This window comes from Peromyscus californicus, unplaced genomic scaffold (genome assembly GCF_007827085.1).
Source record: "Peromyscus californicus insignis strain IS unplaced genomic scaffold, ASM782708v3 Scaffold_13__1_contigs__length_99412109, whole genome shotgun sequence".
NCBI classification, from domain to species: Eukaryota; Metazoa; Chordata; class Mammalia; order Rodentia; family Cricetidae; genus Peromyscus; species Peromyscus californicus.
This window is the reverse complement of record NW_026294424.1, coordinates 56,633,745-56,647,855: the sequence shown is the minus strand read 5'-3', so window position 1 is coordinate 56,647,855 and position 14,111 is coordinate 56,633,745. Positions and strand designations below refer to the sequence as shown.

The 14,111-nt window shown below is 37.1% G+C and overlaps 1 protein-coding gene across 3 annotated transcripts in view; it reads left to right on the top strand.

Annotated features, from left to right (window-relative positions):
• The window catches only part of Arap2 (ArfGAP with RhoGAP domain, ankyrin repeat and PH domain 2), a 177,939-nt gene that overhangs the window by 45,308 nt on the left and 118,520 nt on the right, over nucleotides 1–14,111 (top strand). For all 3 annotated transcript variants that reach the window (XM_052734962.1, XM_052734963.1, XM_052734960.1), the window contains exon 7: nucleotides 7,920–7,989. In XM_052734962.1, coding sequence (XP_052590922.1) covers nucleotides 7,920–7,989 — 70 coding nt within the window. The remainder of the gene's footprint in view (nucleotides 1–7,919; nucleotides 7,990–14,111) is intronic.

Genomic DNA, 14,111 nt, shown 5'->3' with positions numbered 1-14,111 from the left:
GAATTAAATGTGGGTGCTTTGGAAGACCAGGCAATACACTCAACCACTGAACACTCACTCCATCCCCATTGTATATGTTGGGGTCTTATAAGGATGACCCAGAAAGTAATGTGGATTTTTAACATAGATTTTCATATATTCTGTCCAATAACTACTAGTCTCTGAAAATTCAGGTTTCATGGGGCTGGGAGAGTGCCAACTGCTGTAGTGTATACTGCACAAACTTGAGGAACTGAGTTTAGTCCCAATACCCACATAAAAAGCTGTGGCAGGTGGTGTGAGCCTGTTACCCCAGTGCATAGAGAAACAGACAGGAGAGCTCCTTAGGCTTTCTGGCCAGACAGCCTAGTCAAATTAATAATTCATGTGCAGTGAGAGACCCTGTTTCAAAACTAAGATGGAATGAAACTGAGGAAGACCCCCTGACTTTGACCTCTGGTCTACACAGGTGTACAATTGTGGACATGTGTATACACACATGTACATACACATACAACTTGGGCTTCACATGAAGTTATGACATTTGTGACAACATGGATATACCTGGAAGGCACTGTTTGCAGTGAAACAGGCCAGCATTGTTAGATGTGGAATCGAAAATCAATCTCAAAGAAGCTGAGTGTAGAATAGTGGCTACCAGAGGGAGAGAGAAGGAGAGGTGGTTCAAGGTTACTTAAGCAGTACAAGGTCATACTTAGATCGGAGTAAGGTCTAGTGTTCCATGTCTCAACATTGTGAATTAAATCAGCAATGATCCACTATATAGCTTGAGGAGAAGAATTTTAGGGACTCACCATAAAATGACAAATGTCTAAGATGATAGATACACTAATCACCTTGAGTTATTTAATGAAATATATACACGAATGAAAACATCCATTTTTACCTTTTTACCTTATAAATACGTACAAATAATAGTATACCAATAAAAATAATGTTCAAAAACTTAATTGAGTTTTTGGAATATTTTGCTAAACAATATTTTTTTTCAGTATGACTTAAGTATAAGAACTGGAACTTGAGTCTGAAGAGAAGTCTGTGTTTATTTTGTTGCCCAAGCATCTGGTGAGATACTCTCAGAAACTAGTGCTTGGATTTGCTTAAAAGTGAGGAAAGGCACTTTGGAAAACTGCTGACATTTTATAGAAATACTGGAGAATCATTTTGCATCTACTTCTGTTGAAATTACTTCATTCTTAATACTGTGTCATTTAAAAGCTTCATACTTTAGAAAGGAATTAGAGACATGAATAGCAAACTACGATGAGTAATTAGGTAAATAAAAACGTAGCTGTCGAGACTGTAGTGTTCCAGACAGACTGAACCTGTATAGTGTCAGAGCAGTGGCTAAGAGAGGATAGTGCATATTTTTAGTATTATGCAAAGGAGGCAGATGACCTCAGCAGATGCTGATGTTGTCTTTTTTTCCCTTTGATATTATTTAGAGTAAATGTAAAATACATTCTGAGTATAAATGCCATGACTAATAAAAGGCATATATTTGACCAGATGGCTTCAGGGTCATTCCTGTTGTGAATTTTAAATACAACAGTTTGGTACCTCTCATTTTGTTAATGTTGTTGCTTAGCATGTTTATCAGGTTAAAACTCTTTAAAAAAACAAAACTTAAAGATATAATCTTTAAAAAATTAAAGCAAAGCCAGATGTGGTGGCTCACATCTTTTGTCCCAGCTCTTGGGAGTCAGAGGGAGTTAGATCTTCATAAGTTCCAGACCAGCCTGGTCCACATAGTGAGTTCCAGGCAAGCCACGATTACATGATGAGACCATGTATCAAAGACAAAACAAAACACAATGAAACAAAACCACTACCCTCACCACCACAAACAGCAACAAAAATCCCAAACCCTGCTGCCCTTAAAAATGAATTTAGAGGAGAGTGCCTCTGTGTGACTCCCTAATGAATAGAGATTTAATTGCATGTATTTACACTGTTTTGAAAGAAAGCTTTCTAAGATCTACATTTTGAGACAAAACCTGACAATAAGAGTTGAAGCTGTTTTTATGAAAGCAATTGAAGCTTCAAAACACCTGCCCTACCAGAGCTCAAGGGAAGAGTTTATAGAAAACTGTATGGTGATACTTCACAAGCCTTATAAATTATTCTGAAAAGGCTTCTTCAAGAAGTGTTTCCCTTCAGAACACTAAAAATGAAAGAAGCTAAGACCCAGGCTAATATACCTCTTGTCTGTGTTGCCTTTATTCCTGAAGGGACTCTGAAACAGTTTTCAAAATTGAGCTTATGTGTAAACCATGTAGAGGTCAAATGCTATCACTTACTACTAACTATTGGCATGACTGGACTGTTTGGCTGTTAGATGTCCTGGAGACTGTTGTGGATGTCTGTTAAGAAAGCAGTCTTCAGGAAGAGAGTATCTGTATTGGTAGTGTGATGAGGAGGGATTACATAACTAGCCTGTGACTTTGTGCCTCAGTCTGTAAGGTAAGGCTAATATTCCTTTTCTCCTTTGGTTGTTTGGAGGATTAAATGTGTTAATGTTTGTTAGTGGTTTGGCACAGTGCCTGGAACAAAGCATTATGTGTGTTACTGACTGGAACTTGAATATTTCTTCCCTGTAATGCATTATTATGACCGATTTAACTTGCATTGCATCACACCAGGAACACTGCTAACATGGCATTGCCTTTCATAATTCCTTTTTATTGATTTTAGAATTCCATGAAGCCAACCCAGCTGTTGAATGCAAAGTTATGCGTGTGTGTGTGTGTGTGTGTGTGTGTGTGTGTATGTGTTTGTGTGTGTGAAATGCATGTGTATATTGCATGTGTGTATAGGTGCACATGCATGCTTGTGGGAGTTTGTTTGGAGGCCAGGGATTGACATTGGGAATCTTCCTTGATCTCTCTCTATCTATTATATTGAGGCAATGTTTCTCCCATGAACCCAGACATCAGTGATTTGGCTATTCTATCTATCCATCTTGCTCCGGAATCCTCCTGCCTCTACTTCCCAGTGTAAGGATTACAGACAAGCTTCCATACTAATGCACCGTTTATGTGGGTGCCATTAACCTGACTTCCAATATTCATGTTTGAAGGCCAGACACTATCCATTGAGCCATCTCTCTAGTCTCTGTTAAATAAAGTTCAAAGGACAGATGTTACCACACAGAAATCATTAAAGTACTTAAAATAAAAAAAGAAAAAACAGATGGGGTGTGTCTTACTAGGCTATCTTCCAACTGATAAATCTCCTGCCCCAGCCTCCTTCGTGCTGTATTTACTTACCATACACTGTTATGCCCAGCCATAATTAAATTAACTTAAATTAAATTTAGAAATAAAAATTTTACATTGGAATTTAGAAGTAAAATACTCCTCAAGAGCTTTCTTTTTTGTTTAGTTGACATTTGAGTTTGTAGGATTGTGATATTAAATTCAAGTTTATATTTGCTACAAAGTAGCCTAAAAGTATAAAAGAGGATGTAATTCCCTTTTATTATTTTGTCTTGTCTTATATTATTATTAGAATTCAGTATTGACGTTTACATGCAAAAAATAGATCATTGGGTATTGACACATTTAGTCAGCAACGTAGATTATTCAATGTTAAGTTAACGTACATCTTAGAGATATATTTTATATTGATTATTTTAATTTTAAATAAATATCAATAAATATATCATATAACTAACCATATTTAATTTTTCCTAGCTTTTTAAAAGTATAATTGATAAACATGGTACATAATATACATAACTGGACAATTTGGCACATGTACACATTGCAGACCATTCACCACAACAAGGATTATTTACATGTCTGTCATCTCACACAATTGAAACCTAATCTTTTATCCAGTTTTGACCTTCAGAGCTATTATTTTATCCAACTTTGTGTAAAAATATATCATTAACTATAATCACTACTCTGTATGTTAGGTACCAAGAATTTATTCTTCTTAAAATTGCAAAGTTGTCAATTTATGTGTGGAAACTAAATAGTTGAATCTATGAAAACAGAAAGTCCAAAAGTGATTACTTCAGGCTGAAGACAGGAGGTACGGGGAGATTTTGGTTAAAGAAAATACTTAATTCTAAACTGTACCTGTAGTTACTTCGACTTAATAATGAGCTTTTAGAGCTTCCTGTAGGCTTTCCTCTTTTCCCTTTAATTACAGGGTAGTCTTATAAAAATTTTTTTTCATATAATCAAACTGATCCTTAGTATTAAAAAATAAAAATATAAAAGTTTAGTGAGTCATGTTTATAAAATGCAAATTCGAGTATACTTTTTTTGTGTGTGTGCAGTACACATTTACTCAGTAAACATTTGATGAGTATATTTTGGGTACTAGGGAATCCTGTAATCACTGGGTTTCCAGGGACAAATGGAACTGAAATGATTTTGTATTTAAGGATCTCAAATATAATATGGGAAATGAATGATGCAAAAAATGTAATTAAATATTTTGCTGAGTGTTATTATTAGTAAATTGAAGAGGAGAACAAGGGAGGAGGGTGAAGGACCCCTGCGATGGGCCAGGTTGACATTTGGCTGGAATGGCTTTTAAGCTGAGAACTTGAGGACAAAAGGAATGAGCCATGTGAGGAGCCAGGTGGAAGTTTCTAAGCACTGAATATGTGTTACAGGAAGGCCAAGAAGCAGAGAAGATTCTGGGGGTAGATGGAGGTCATAGGACTGAGAATGAACGGTCCACAGAGTCAGCACCCAAAGACTTACTCCATGACAGAAGTGACATTTTTGTAATAAGATAGCAAAATGCCCCATTTCTACTCTAGAAGGGTGTCCTTTTGCCTACATATATGATTCTCATTCTATTCTGTACAGGACCAGGACAATTTCTACTCCATATATTCTTAGATTTAGCAATTTTAAAAAGAGCTTGATTTAAAATTGATGAGCACATGAAGTAGTTACCTGCTGTTGAGAGTATTATAGTTGCTGGGAGACTCTGTCACACATTAAGGCTGTTACAAGACTAAAGTTTTCTTTTTCTTTTCTCAAAGCAAAGCCCTTAGCCTACTGGGCACTGAGCTGTCAGCCTGCCCCCAACAGTCTGCTGCCCTCCACATTTTCCTCCATTAGGCTCTTGCATGATACCTCTGGTACCCCACACAGGCAACGAGACTGGCCTGCAGTGCAGCGGAGGTTAGCTGTGAATTCAGTCCAACACAGAACCCTAAGCTGACTTTAAAACTAGGAAAGGTTTATTTTTGTTTGTTTGTATGTTTATAACCCAAGGGCATTGTGCTTGAGCTTGAATTGTGTAGATGACAACATACATAGTCAAATAAACAGTTGGATACTCCTGGCTTTTGAAAGAATCCAGGCTGGGAAGTGGCTTAGACTGTGAAGAGCTTGCATTTAGACTCATCAGCACCCCTGTGAAAAGTTGGACATGGCCGTTCACATCTCTAAGCCCAGATCTGAGAATAAATACAGGCAGGTCCCAGGGGCTCCATAGCCCACAGTATAGCACAAATGGCAAAATTCCGCCTCAGTCAGAGACCCTGTCTCAAAAAAAAAAATGAGATGAAGAACAATGGAAGATACTTGAGATTGACTTCTGGACTTTACAGGCCTGGACACATGTATATGTATACACACATACACATGCGCACACAAGCAAATTCTCTATAAACCTCCACACGTAAAAAAAAAAAAAAAAGAATGAAAGCTTATGGGTCCACATAGCTGCAACTAAATGATCTGAATTTAGGTGTATTAACATAGCTTTTGAGCCATTTTCACTTGCTGCTCTTGCAGGCTGTGATTTAACTCTGAGTTTTCAGAAATTTAACTGCCCTTCCGCAACTGTTATTTTTATAAAGGAAGGTGATTGCATATGAGTGGGGTGTGGATGTTTTCTTTTTCTGTCTTCCTGCTGTGTTTTAAAAGGACTGTGCTTAGTCATATTACTTGTTCTTTCAACCATTTTAGTGCATGTGTGTGTGTGTGTGTGTGTGTGTGTGTGTGTGTGTGTGTGTGTGTGTATGTGTGTGTGGTTTTACTTGGGTCTTAGTGTTCATAGTTAATCATAAGTAGAGAATGAGACATTTTTGGACTTTGTCCCTGTAAAGCAGAGGTGGGGTTTGGGAGGTAAGTGAACAAATACATGAGAGAGATTGCAGGAACTGCTGTAGGGAAAATAGAGTTTACTTTGGGAGGAAAACTCTCTGGTTGGCTTTGTACTGGTTCATCAGGGAAGGAGTTTTTTATGAAAGTACCTTAGGGATAATTCTTAAAATTGGCAAGGGAAGAAAGATAGGATGGAGTAGGGCTTTAAGGAATGTCCTCCCCAAAGATATTGTTTATATTTTAAAATGGAAAATGACATTTTCTACTGAGCTCTTATATTCTCTTTCAATGTAAGGCAGGTGGGGCTCCCAACAGACCTCTTGAGTTCCCTAATGACTGTTGGGACTGTGTTGGGACTGAGAAGAAAGAAACTCATTTGCTTGCCTTGTGAGAATGGGGGAAAGGAGGAAGAAAACAATGGATACAGAGAGGCTAGGCTATTCAAGGAGTAAAGAACGCGTGTTGACTGATTTTTGCCTTTCCTTCCAATTGTTAGTGTTGGGAATCTGGGGATCCTTGGATTGTTGGAAGGGAAAAGCCAGATGACTAACTCTGCAGGGCATTGCTATGAAAAGAGAAGAGATAAAACAAGCCAAGGAGCTTTAGGAAGGAGCCCGTAGATGACGGGATCAGATGGAAAAAGGCCGGTAGTCAAAGTGGTTGTATGAGGTTAAGTCTCTGCGTGTTCTTATTAATCATTAATTCATTCAGTGTTTATATGTGAAATTGTTGTACACACTGGTGAACTTCAGTTTTTTTTCCTGTTTGGTTATTAGCACTGGTTGGCTGTCCAGATGCATACATTTGTTAATGATTAATGTGAGAATCTTTTTATATTTTACACCAGTAATAGACCTTTGGCTGGGAAACAGTAAGAAGAAAAAACTCTCCCAGGGCCGGAAAGTTCTTTTTCTATCTTTAACTCATCTGAAAACCACAGGAAGTGATACCAACTCCTTAAATGTGTTTAAAAACTGCAAAGGAGGAGGGAGGGAGAAATGCTTGATGCTGACCTGTTTCACTTTCTGAAGTAAGAAGTTAATTTGGGTATCTATTAAAAACAGATGATATCCCGATGGCATCAGTACAGACCGAAAGTGTGCAGAGGAGAGGGTATTGAAAAATCTTATGGGCTCGAGTGTGTGAGTGTGTTGGGAGAGGGGACCAAAGTAATACAGAAACCAAGTGTGTGCACAAAGCTTCTTCAGCCAGAAAGAGTCTTCTTTAAAGTCTGTCAAATGGGATTATTTTATTTTGTCTTTGATTTTTGTGTCCAAATTTTATTTGCCTTTTATATGATCCTCTTTCAACTGTCTCCCGTTTAAAGAGGTTGTAAATGACTCTCTAATTTAGCAAGGATTTTTCAACATATTTACTTGGAACCAAAAATTTATATGTATAAATTCAATTAACAAGGCCATATTAGCTTAGCAACATAGTATTCGTTCACCAAAGATCAAAGCAAACTAGGATCCACATATATGCTTAATGAGGGTGAAAACATTGTGTTGTATGTTCAGTGAAGGATTATCTTCTTCATGGAATGTGGGTTCAGCGATGGTACATGGACCCACATCTTGTTTAGTGGTGGCACACACTGCTGTGTGTGATAGCCATGTTCACATTATTTTTCAAATGCATGCTTTACATAGCTAGAAAATGGTATTATACACATTTCCCTGTGTACTGTGGGTAGAAAGCTAGACTTGGGCTTTGTTGTAGCCTCTCTTTACCTCTGTTGTCTAACAGAACAATGGAATGTACTCAACATAATGACATTACAAATACATTTCAAATCTGCTTTCTGTTAAAATAACAGTTTTATATGTTTTCCAGAAAACGCATGTTTCAGAAGAGATGGGTGAAATTTGATGGCTTTAGCATTTCTTACTACAACAATGAAAGAGTAAGTATATTTACAGTTTTCAAGGGTTATTTTATACACACTGAGTGCACTTTGGGAAACATAAGTTAATTGTTTAGCATTTTAAAGAACAGAAAATAGATTATCAACACGAAAAGAACTGGAATATGACAAAATCACTCCTTTAATAATTTAACTTTTCATAGACATGTACAATCAATTCTTTGCTCATACATCTAATAGCTATTTATGGATCATCTATAAACTGTAGGTGATGCTATGAGCAATGTAAAGGTGAGTACAAAGTTTCATCCAGTAGGACATCCAGGGAGGTAAACAAATCACATTACAAATAGAAAATTGAGAAGCAAGGAGGGATTGCCTTATTCTTTGAGAGTGAGAAGTGTTTGGGTAAATCCCATTTGCTATGAGTTTGGAAAAAAAAGTAGTTTGTATGTGCAGAAATGAGAGAGAATAGGAATAATTTACAGAAAAAAAATACGCAAGAAGCTCCCATGAGAAAGCATTGGCCATTTCACAAAACATGTAGTGTTTTCTGGTTATTTTGTGAATGAGCTTTGTGAATGGGAGATGTGGGAGATGATGCTAACAGGGTTGGGTAGAGACTACTGAAAATCTTGTCTGTTGGTGAATGTAGCAGAGGGATATTCCTTGGGCAATTGAGCCTTAATGCATGGCAGAGTTCTAGGAATGTCTTCTTAAGCTTTGAGGATGTCTTTCTAAGGAGACATAGGATGAAACATCTGTGGGGACCGTGTTATTATATCTGAAAACAGTAAAAGAAACTTCCTGTGTATGTATTTATATTTGTCAATGTGTGCATATATTTATATGCATGCACAGTTAAAAATAGCAAATTCTGTGTCTTATACAGTTACATGGTACATGATCAACCCCCTGTGTCTTAGCTTGTGTATGGGTTTTGTGCTGAACCTTCTATGCATCAGAAATATGTAAAATGTTCCATCTGTATTGACCGTGTCCATCATTTTTCTTGTTATTCTCTAAATGATACAATAAATAATAGTTTACATAGATTTTCTATATGTAAGATATTATAAGTAACCAGGAGGTGATCAGGAATGCAGGAGGATATGTGGAAGTTATATGCATGTTACCATTTTGGTTAAGAGCTCGAGTGTTTGTGGGTCTTGGTGTCTGAGGAGTTTCTGAAATCAATCCCTCTCAGACACTGTGGGGCAATGTGATCAGCTGTTAAACTTAGAAATTACATGAGTAACATCTGCATCACCCTTTTGACTTTTGTTTCACCATTTTCTAACTGTAAAGGTGAAACTGATAAATATACCATGTTTTAACTTATTAAAATTAGACATTTTTTTTCTCCTAATTATATTTTATGTTTAAAGTTTTAATTTTAAGACAGAACCACATTCTTTTATTTATATACCAATTTAACATTGTTATCTCATTAGAAGTTTATACTGCATAATATTTGTGATATTTTTGGCTTGGGGAGAGGTGTCTCGTACTGCTGCAAGGCAGAGGAGTATGTATACTTCTAGACAGACAATAACCTGGGCTGCATCAAACACTTACAGCTGGGAATAGTAGAAGGCTTCAAGTGGTTTGGTTTTTATAATGACCTAGATAGAGTAACCACTTGGTTTAAACAAACATCCACATGGTTTGCACAGTGGTGGGACAAAGATTTTTCATCATTATTTGCTAATCAGCTATTTCTAGTTTGTTTGCATGTTTGACCATCTTGATGTTTCACCTGTGTCCGTGATGTACACAGGGAATTCAGTGTCCCTAGACCTGAAGATAACTTTTTTGTCATCATTATTTTTCTCTTTTATTATTATATTTTTCATACAATACATGAATCATGTTTGTTTGCTGCTTTCCCAATTCCTCACAGATCCCTTCACATCTCCCTCGCCACCTAACTTTGTGTTCATTCTCTCTTTTTCAAACATAAAATGAACCCAAAAACAGTAAGACAAAAAAAAAAAAGCCAAAATGAAACACAAAAACCCACAAAGAAAATGGTTTAGCTGTTAAAGATTAGACTCATAACCAAAATGACAAAATGATGTCAGAGAAACTACATCTGGGTCTTCTCTGTGGTTTTTATTGAACTACAGAAGAAATGTACTCAGGTGTGAGGAAGACTTCCTTGCCTGGTTTCTTTGGTGGCAGGATTTTCTCTACTCCCATTGAAGAAGGAATTTCTACTTTCTTTCCAAGTGGACGAGTTTCCTCTATATCATCTCAGAGCTCATCACACCTGCAGTGGAGGGAGCCTATTGTCATTTCAGATATTTATGCTACAAAGATCATTATTAAAAGTTTATAGTCATGTGATTTCCTAGAAATCATTTCACCAAGCATCATTCTTTAAAAATACTCCAGGTATATATATCTCCAAACATTTCGTGACCTTGCATCCAGATGATTGATTTCATCTTGCCAAAACCTTTTACCATTTGAGAGTTGTTTCTTAAAAGATTTTACTGGGTCCCCTCTGAAAAGACGTGCACTTACGGATTACAGCTAGTGCTCTGGCTGGCTGTGCAGTTTAGCAGCTGTGTGGATGGTGCCTCCGAGTCATTGAATACCTTGATGTGCCCCTAAGTGTATGGTTGGGCATCAGGAGGTGGTGTGCAGAGGTCCCAATTTTCTGGTTTTCTTCCGTGTTCCTCAGTGTCGCCCAATGATACCTCCAAGGGGACTTCTTCATTTTATTACAGAAACAGTGTCATTCACACAGCCTTGATATCTGATCCCCTGCTAGTAAATCTAACTCACCCTGATTCCCACTCATCTGTGGGAAGAATTGCCCTGTGGTTGTTTCATCGTCTGAAAGTGGCAGATAAATGACAGAGTTGACCTAGATATCTGTGTGGTATAACCTCCAGGGATGCTTTAAAATTTCTTTAAATAACATTTCACACTTTGGAAAACAGGCATTTCGAGCCTACAATCCATTGAGGATTTTTTCTTTTTACTTTGTATTGTCTTTATATTGTTGTTACAAGAAAAAATGTAAAATCAACTCTACAGTGTTGAAAGAACCCACAGTTTTACCCTGAGATCTCACAATGGGTTATAAATGAATAATTAGATAACCTCTGACTTCCTGAAGTTCAAGTGACACAGTAGTCAGTTTGCAGAGTATATTTTGATCACTTCCTTGCTTTCTACATTTCTCTTCCAGAAGTCATTACCTGTTAAACATAATATCATTGTTATTTATAGGCATATAGTTTTTTTTCTCTCTCTCTCTTTTTTTCTAACTCCTCGGTGCTGTTTGGATTTTCTTCATTTGACAGACGGGTTAAAGGTAGCACAGAACAAACTGTTAATTATCTCATTAGGGAGTTTTTTTCCAAAGCTATTATAATTCTTAGTAAACTAAATTTTTGGAGAAGGTCACCTAGGTAACAATGTGTAAATGTTTTTAGATATTTAAAAATTCCCACTGTCTGGCATTAGTCATGACATATGCATAATAGATACACTCATAAGCCGTCCATAAAGATGCTGTGCTTCTTCCACCTTGTAGGTTGCCTGGCAGTGCGAAGATGTTCTCTCTTTCTTCACAGTCTCTTGATTTGACCGCATATTTTTTATTTTAACTTACTTTCATTTACAGAGTTTTCTTTGGTAAACCAATCAAATTATGTATTTCTTTGTAATGACCTTTATTAACATTTGGGTGCATACTTTGGGCAACCTGAGTACCATTTCTCTGTCATATTTTACTCTTCATATATTCTTTCTTTTCTTCTATTCGAACTTCTTTAGCTATTGTTAGCCATTGAAACTACTGTTAGCCATTGAAACCTACATGAGGACCTGCAGGATGACTCACCAGGTAAAGGCAATTGCACGCCAGTCTGAGGACCTGAGTTCAATTCCTGGGGCCCACACAATAGAAGGATAGAACCAACTCCAGCAAGTTTTGCTCTGACCTGCACTTACATGCCCACAAGCATATACATAAATAAAAAAGTAAAAAAAAAAATTAAAAAATTTAAACCACATTTAAATTTCAACCATCTTAGTATTGTGTCCATAAAGCTTTGCTTTATTTTCTCCAGCTGGATGACAGTTGGACTATAAATGTGTCAAGAAGTCTATAAGGAAAACAAATTGAAAGAAGGGAGGCAAATTAGGAGAGGGTGGTAATAAATGAGGCATTATGAATTATGAAGTTGTGTAGTAATATTTAGGTTCAGTAGACGTGATAAAAACAAATTTCAAAAATATTAAAAATGAGCTGTCAGAGTTTGGTATAATTGTGATTGATTGGACATGGGATTCAATCATTCAAAAATATTTCTATAGCAATAACTCTAAGAAAGTTGGTAAGGGAAAGAGATGAATGATCTAACATCTACATGGAAGACATCATTAATCAGATTATCACATTCCATGACACTGTAGATCATATCTAAATTCCGATGTATAATTATTACAAAGTATATATACAAGTTGCTGTTAAATTGGAGTACTTGTACTGATGAGTGTCAGTACTCTAGAAGTGAGTGGAGCTGAGAAACAAGGCCATTCAGAGCCTTAGACAGTTATATACTCTGAGGATTAAGAAAGATCACTTGAGTAAAGTTCTAATGAGTTCAAACTGTATACAACCATAAGGACAAGTCACACATGGAAAAACATGTTTTTCCATAGAAGCATATAAAGAACAGTTTAAACATTTAATTGAATAACATCTACAGGCAATAATGAGCAATCTGAAGTGAACTCACTCCTACCCACTATACCTGAGAGCACAAAAACATTCCAAGAACAATTCTGTGTTCCAAAGAAACTGAGGTCACAAGACTCTCGTCTATTTTCTTGGAGTGTTCTCACAAGCACTCAGAATTCTCTTCAACTGACTCCATTCCTGGACCATGTTCCCACAGTGAGGATCAAGGTTCCAGAGAAAAGTCCCAGCAGGAAGAATTTATTCAGTAGAGTAGAGTGTATTTATGCTGAACTGTGAAGGATTAACTATAAATGCAAAGACCATTGGGCATTTAGAGGTAGGGATGGGAGCATATTGACACTATAGATGTAGGGAGCATTCTTATTTTGTTTGTGGAAAGGATCTACTCGGGTCAAGGACTATTCAATCCTATTTCAGAGAGAAGGACTGGAAAAGTGATATTTTATTAGTTTTGTCTTTTTATTTTATTTTTCATTATATGTATATGAGTGCTTTCCCCTCTACACACACACACACACACACACACACACACACACACACACACACACACACACACACACATATTCATTTGTGTGCACCATGTGCATGCAGTACACATGGAAGCCAAAAAAGGACATTGAGTTCTCTGTAACTGGAGCTGCAGACAGTTAGGAACAACCATTCCGGTGTTTGTTATTGAACCTGGCTCCTCTAGAAGAGTACCCAGTGCTCTTAACCACTGAGCCATCTCTCCAGTGATATCTCAGTGGACAAGTATGGCGTTGAGTATAAACGCTGTGGAATAATCCTCTTGTACACTGTAAAGAGAATCGTCTGTTTACAGATACTTTTTCAGCTATGGATGAGTTAATTTGTAATTTGAGGAACCTAGGCAAAATTAAGCATACTACTGATGACTCAACATATTGGAGTCTGGTTGAGTCAAGGTGAAGATGAGGAAGGGACAGAGGGAGGGAAGGAAGGAAGGAGGGTTGGCAGGTCAAGTGAAAGAGAACAACTTTAGGTTTGTTCACACAAAGGTGGTGGCTGAAATGTGAGACGGGATCTCTCTTCTTAAGGAAGAAGGATAAAAACAAGAAAGAAAAACAAGAAGAAGAAAAAAAGAAACCTCAGTTATTTCGTGAATACTTTTTCCTCTGATATTCTTCCTGTTGAGGTTATCCATTCACTTTCCTAAATCACATGTAAATGGCATGTTCATTGTTGGCTATATGAGAGGATGTAAGAAAGGGAGCATACATGTGTATATATTTGGAATGTTATTAGAGTGTGAATAGGATTTTGACAATTCAGGGGTGAGAGGTTAGAAGAGCGGAGGAGAAATTGTTGTTGGAACCAAAGAAGATGCCAGGTAGATAAGGGGCATGGTGACCATCAGAGGGGGCCCATCTTTCCTGAAGAGCATGGTGCTGCTGACAGCTGTTCCTCTCCTGTCTGT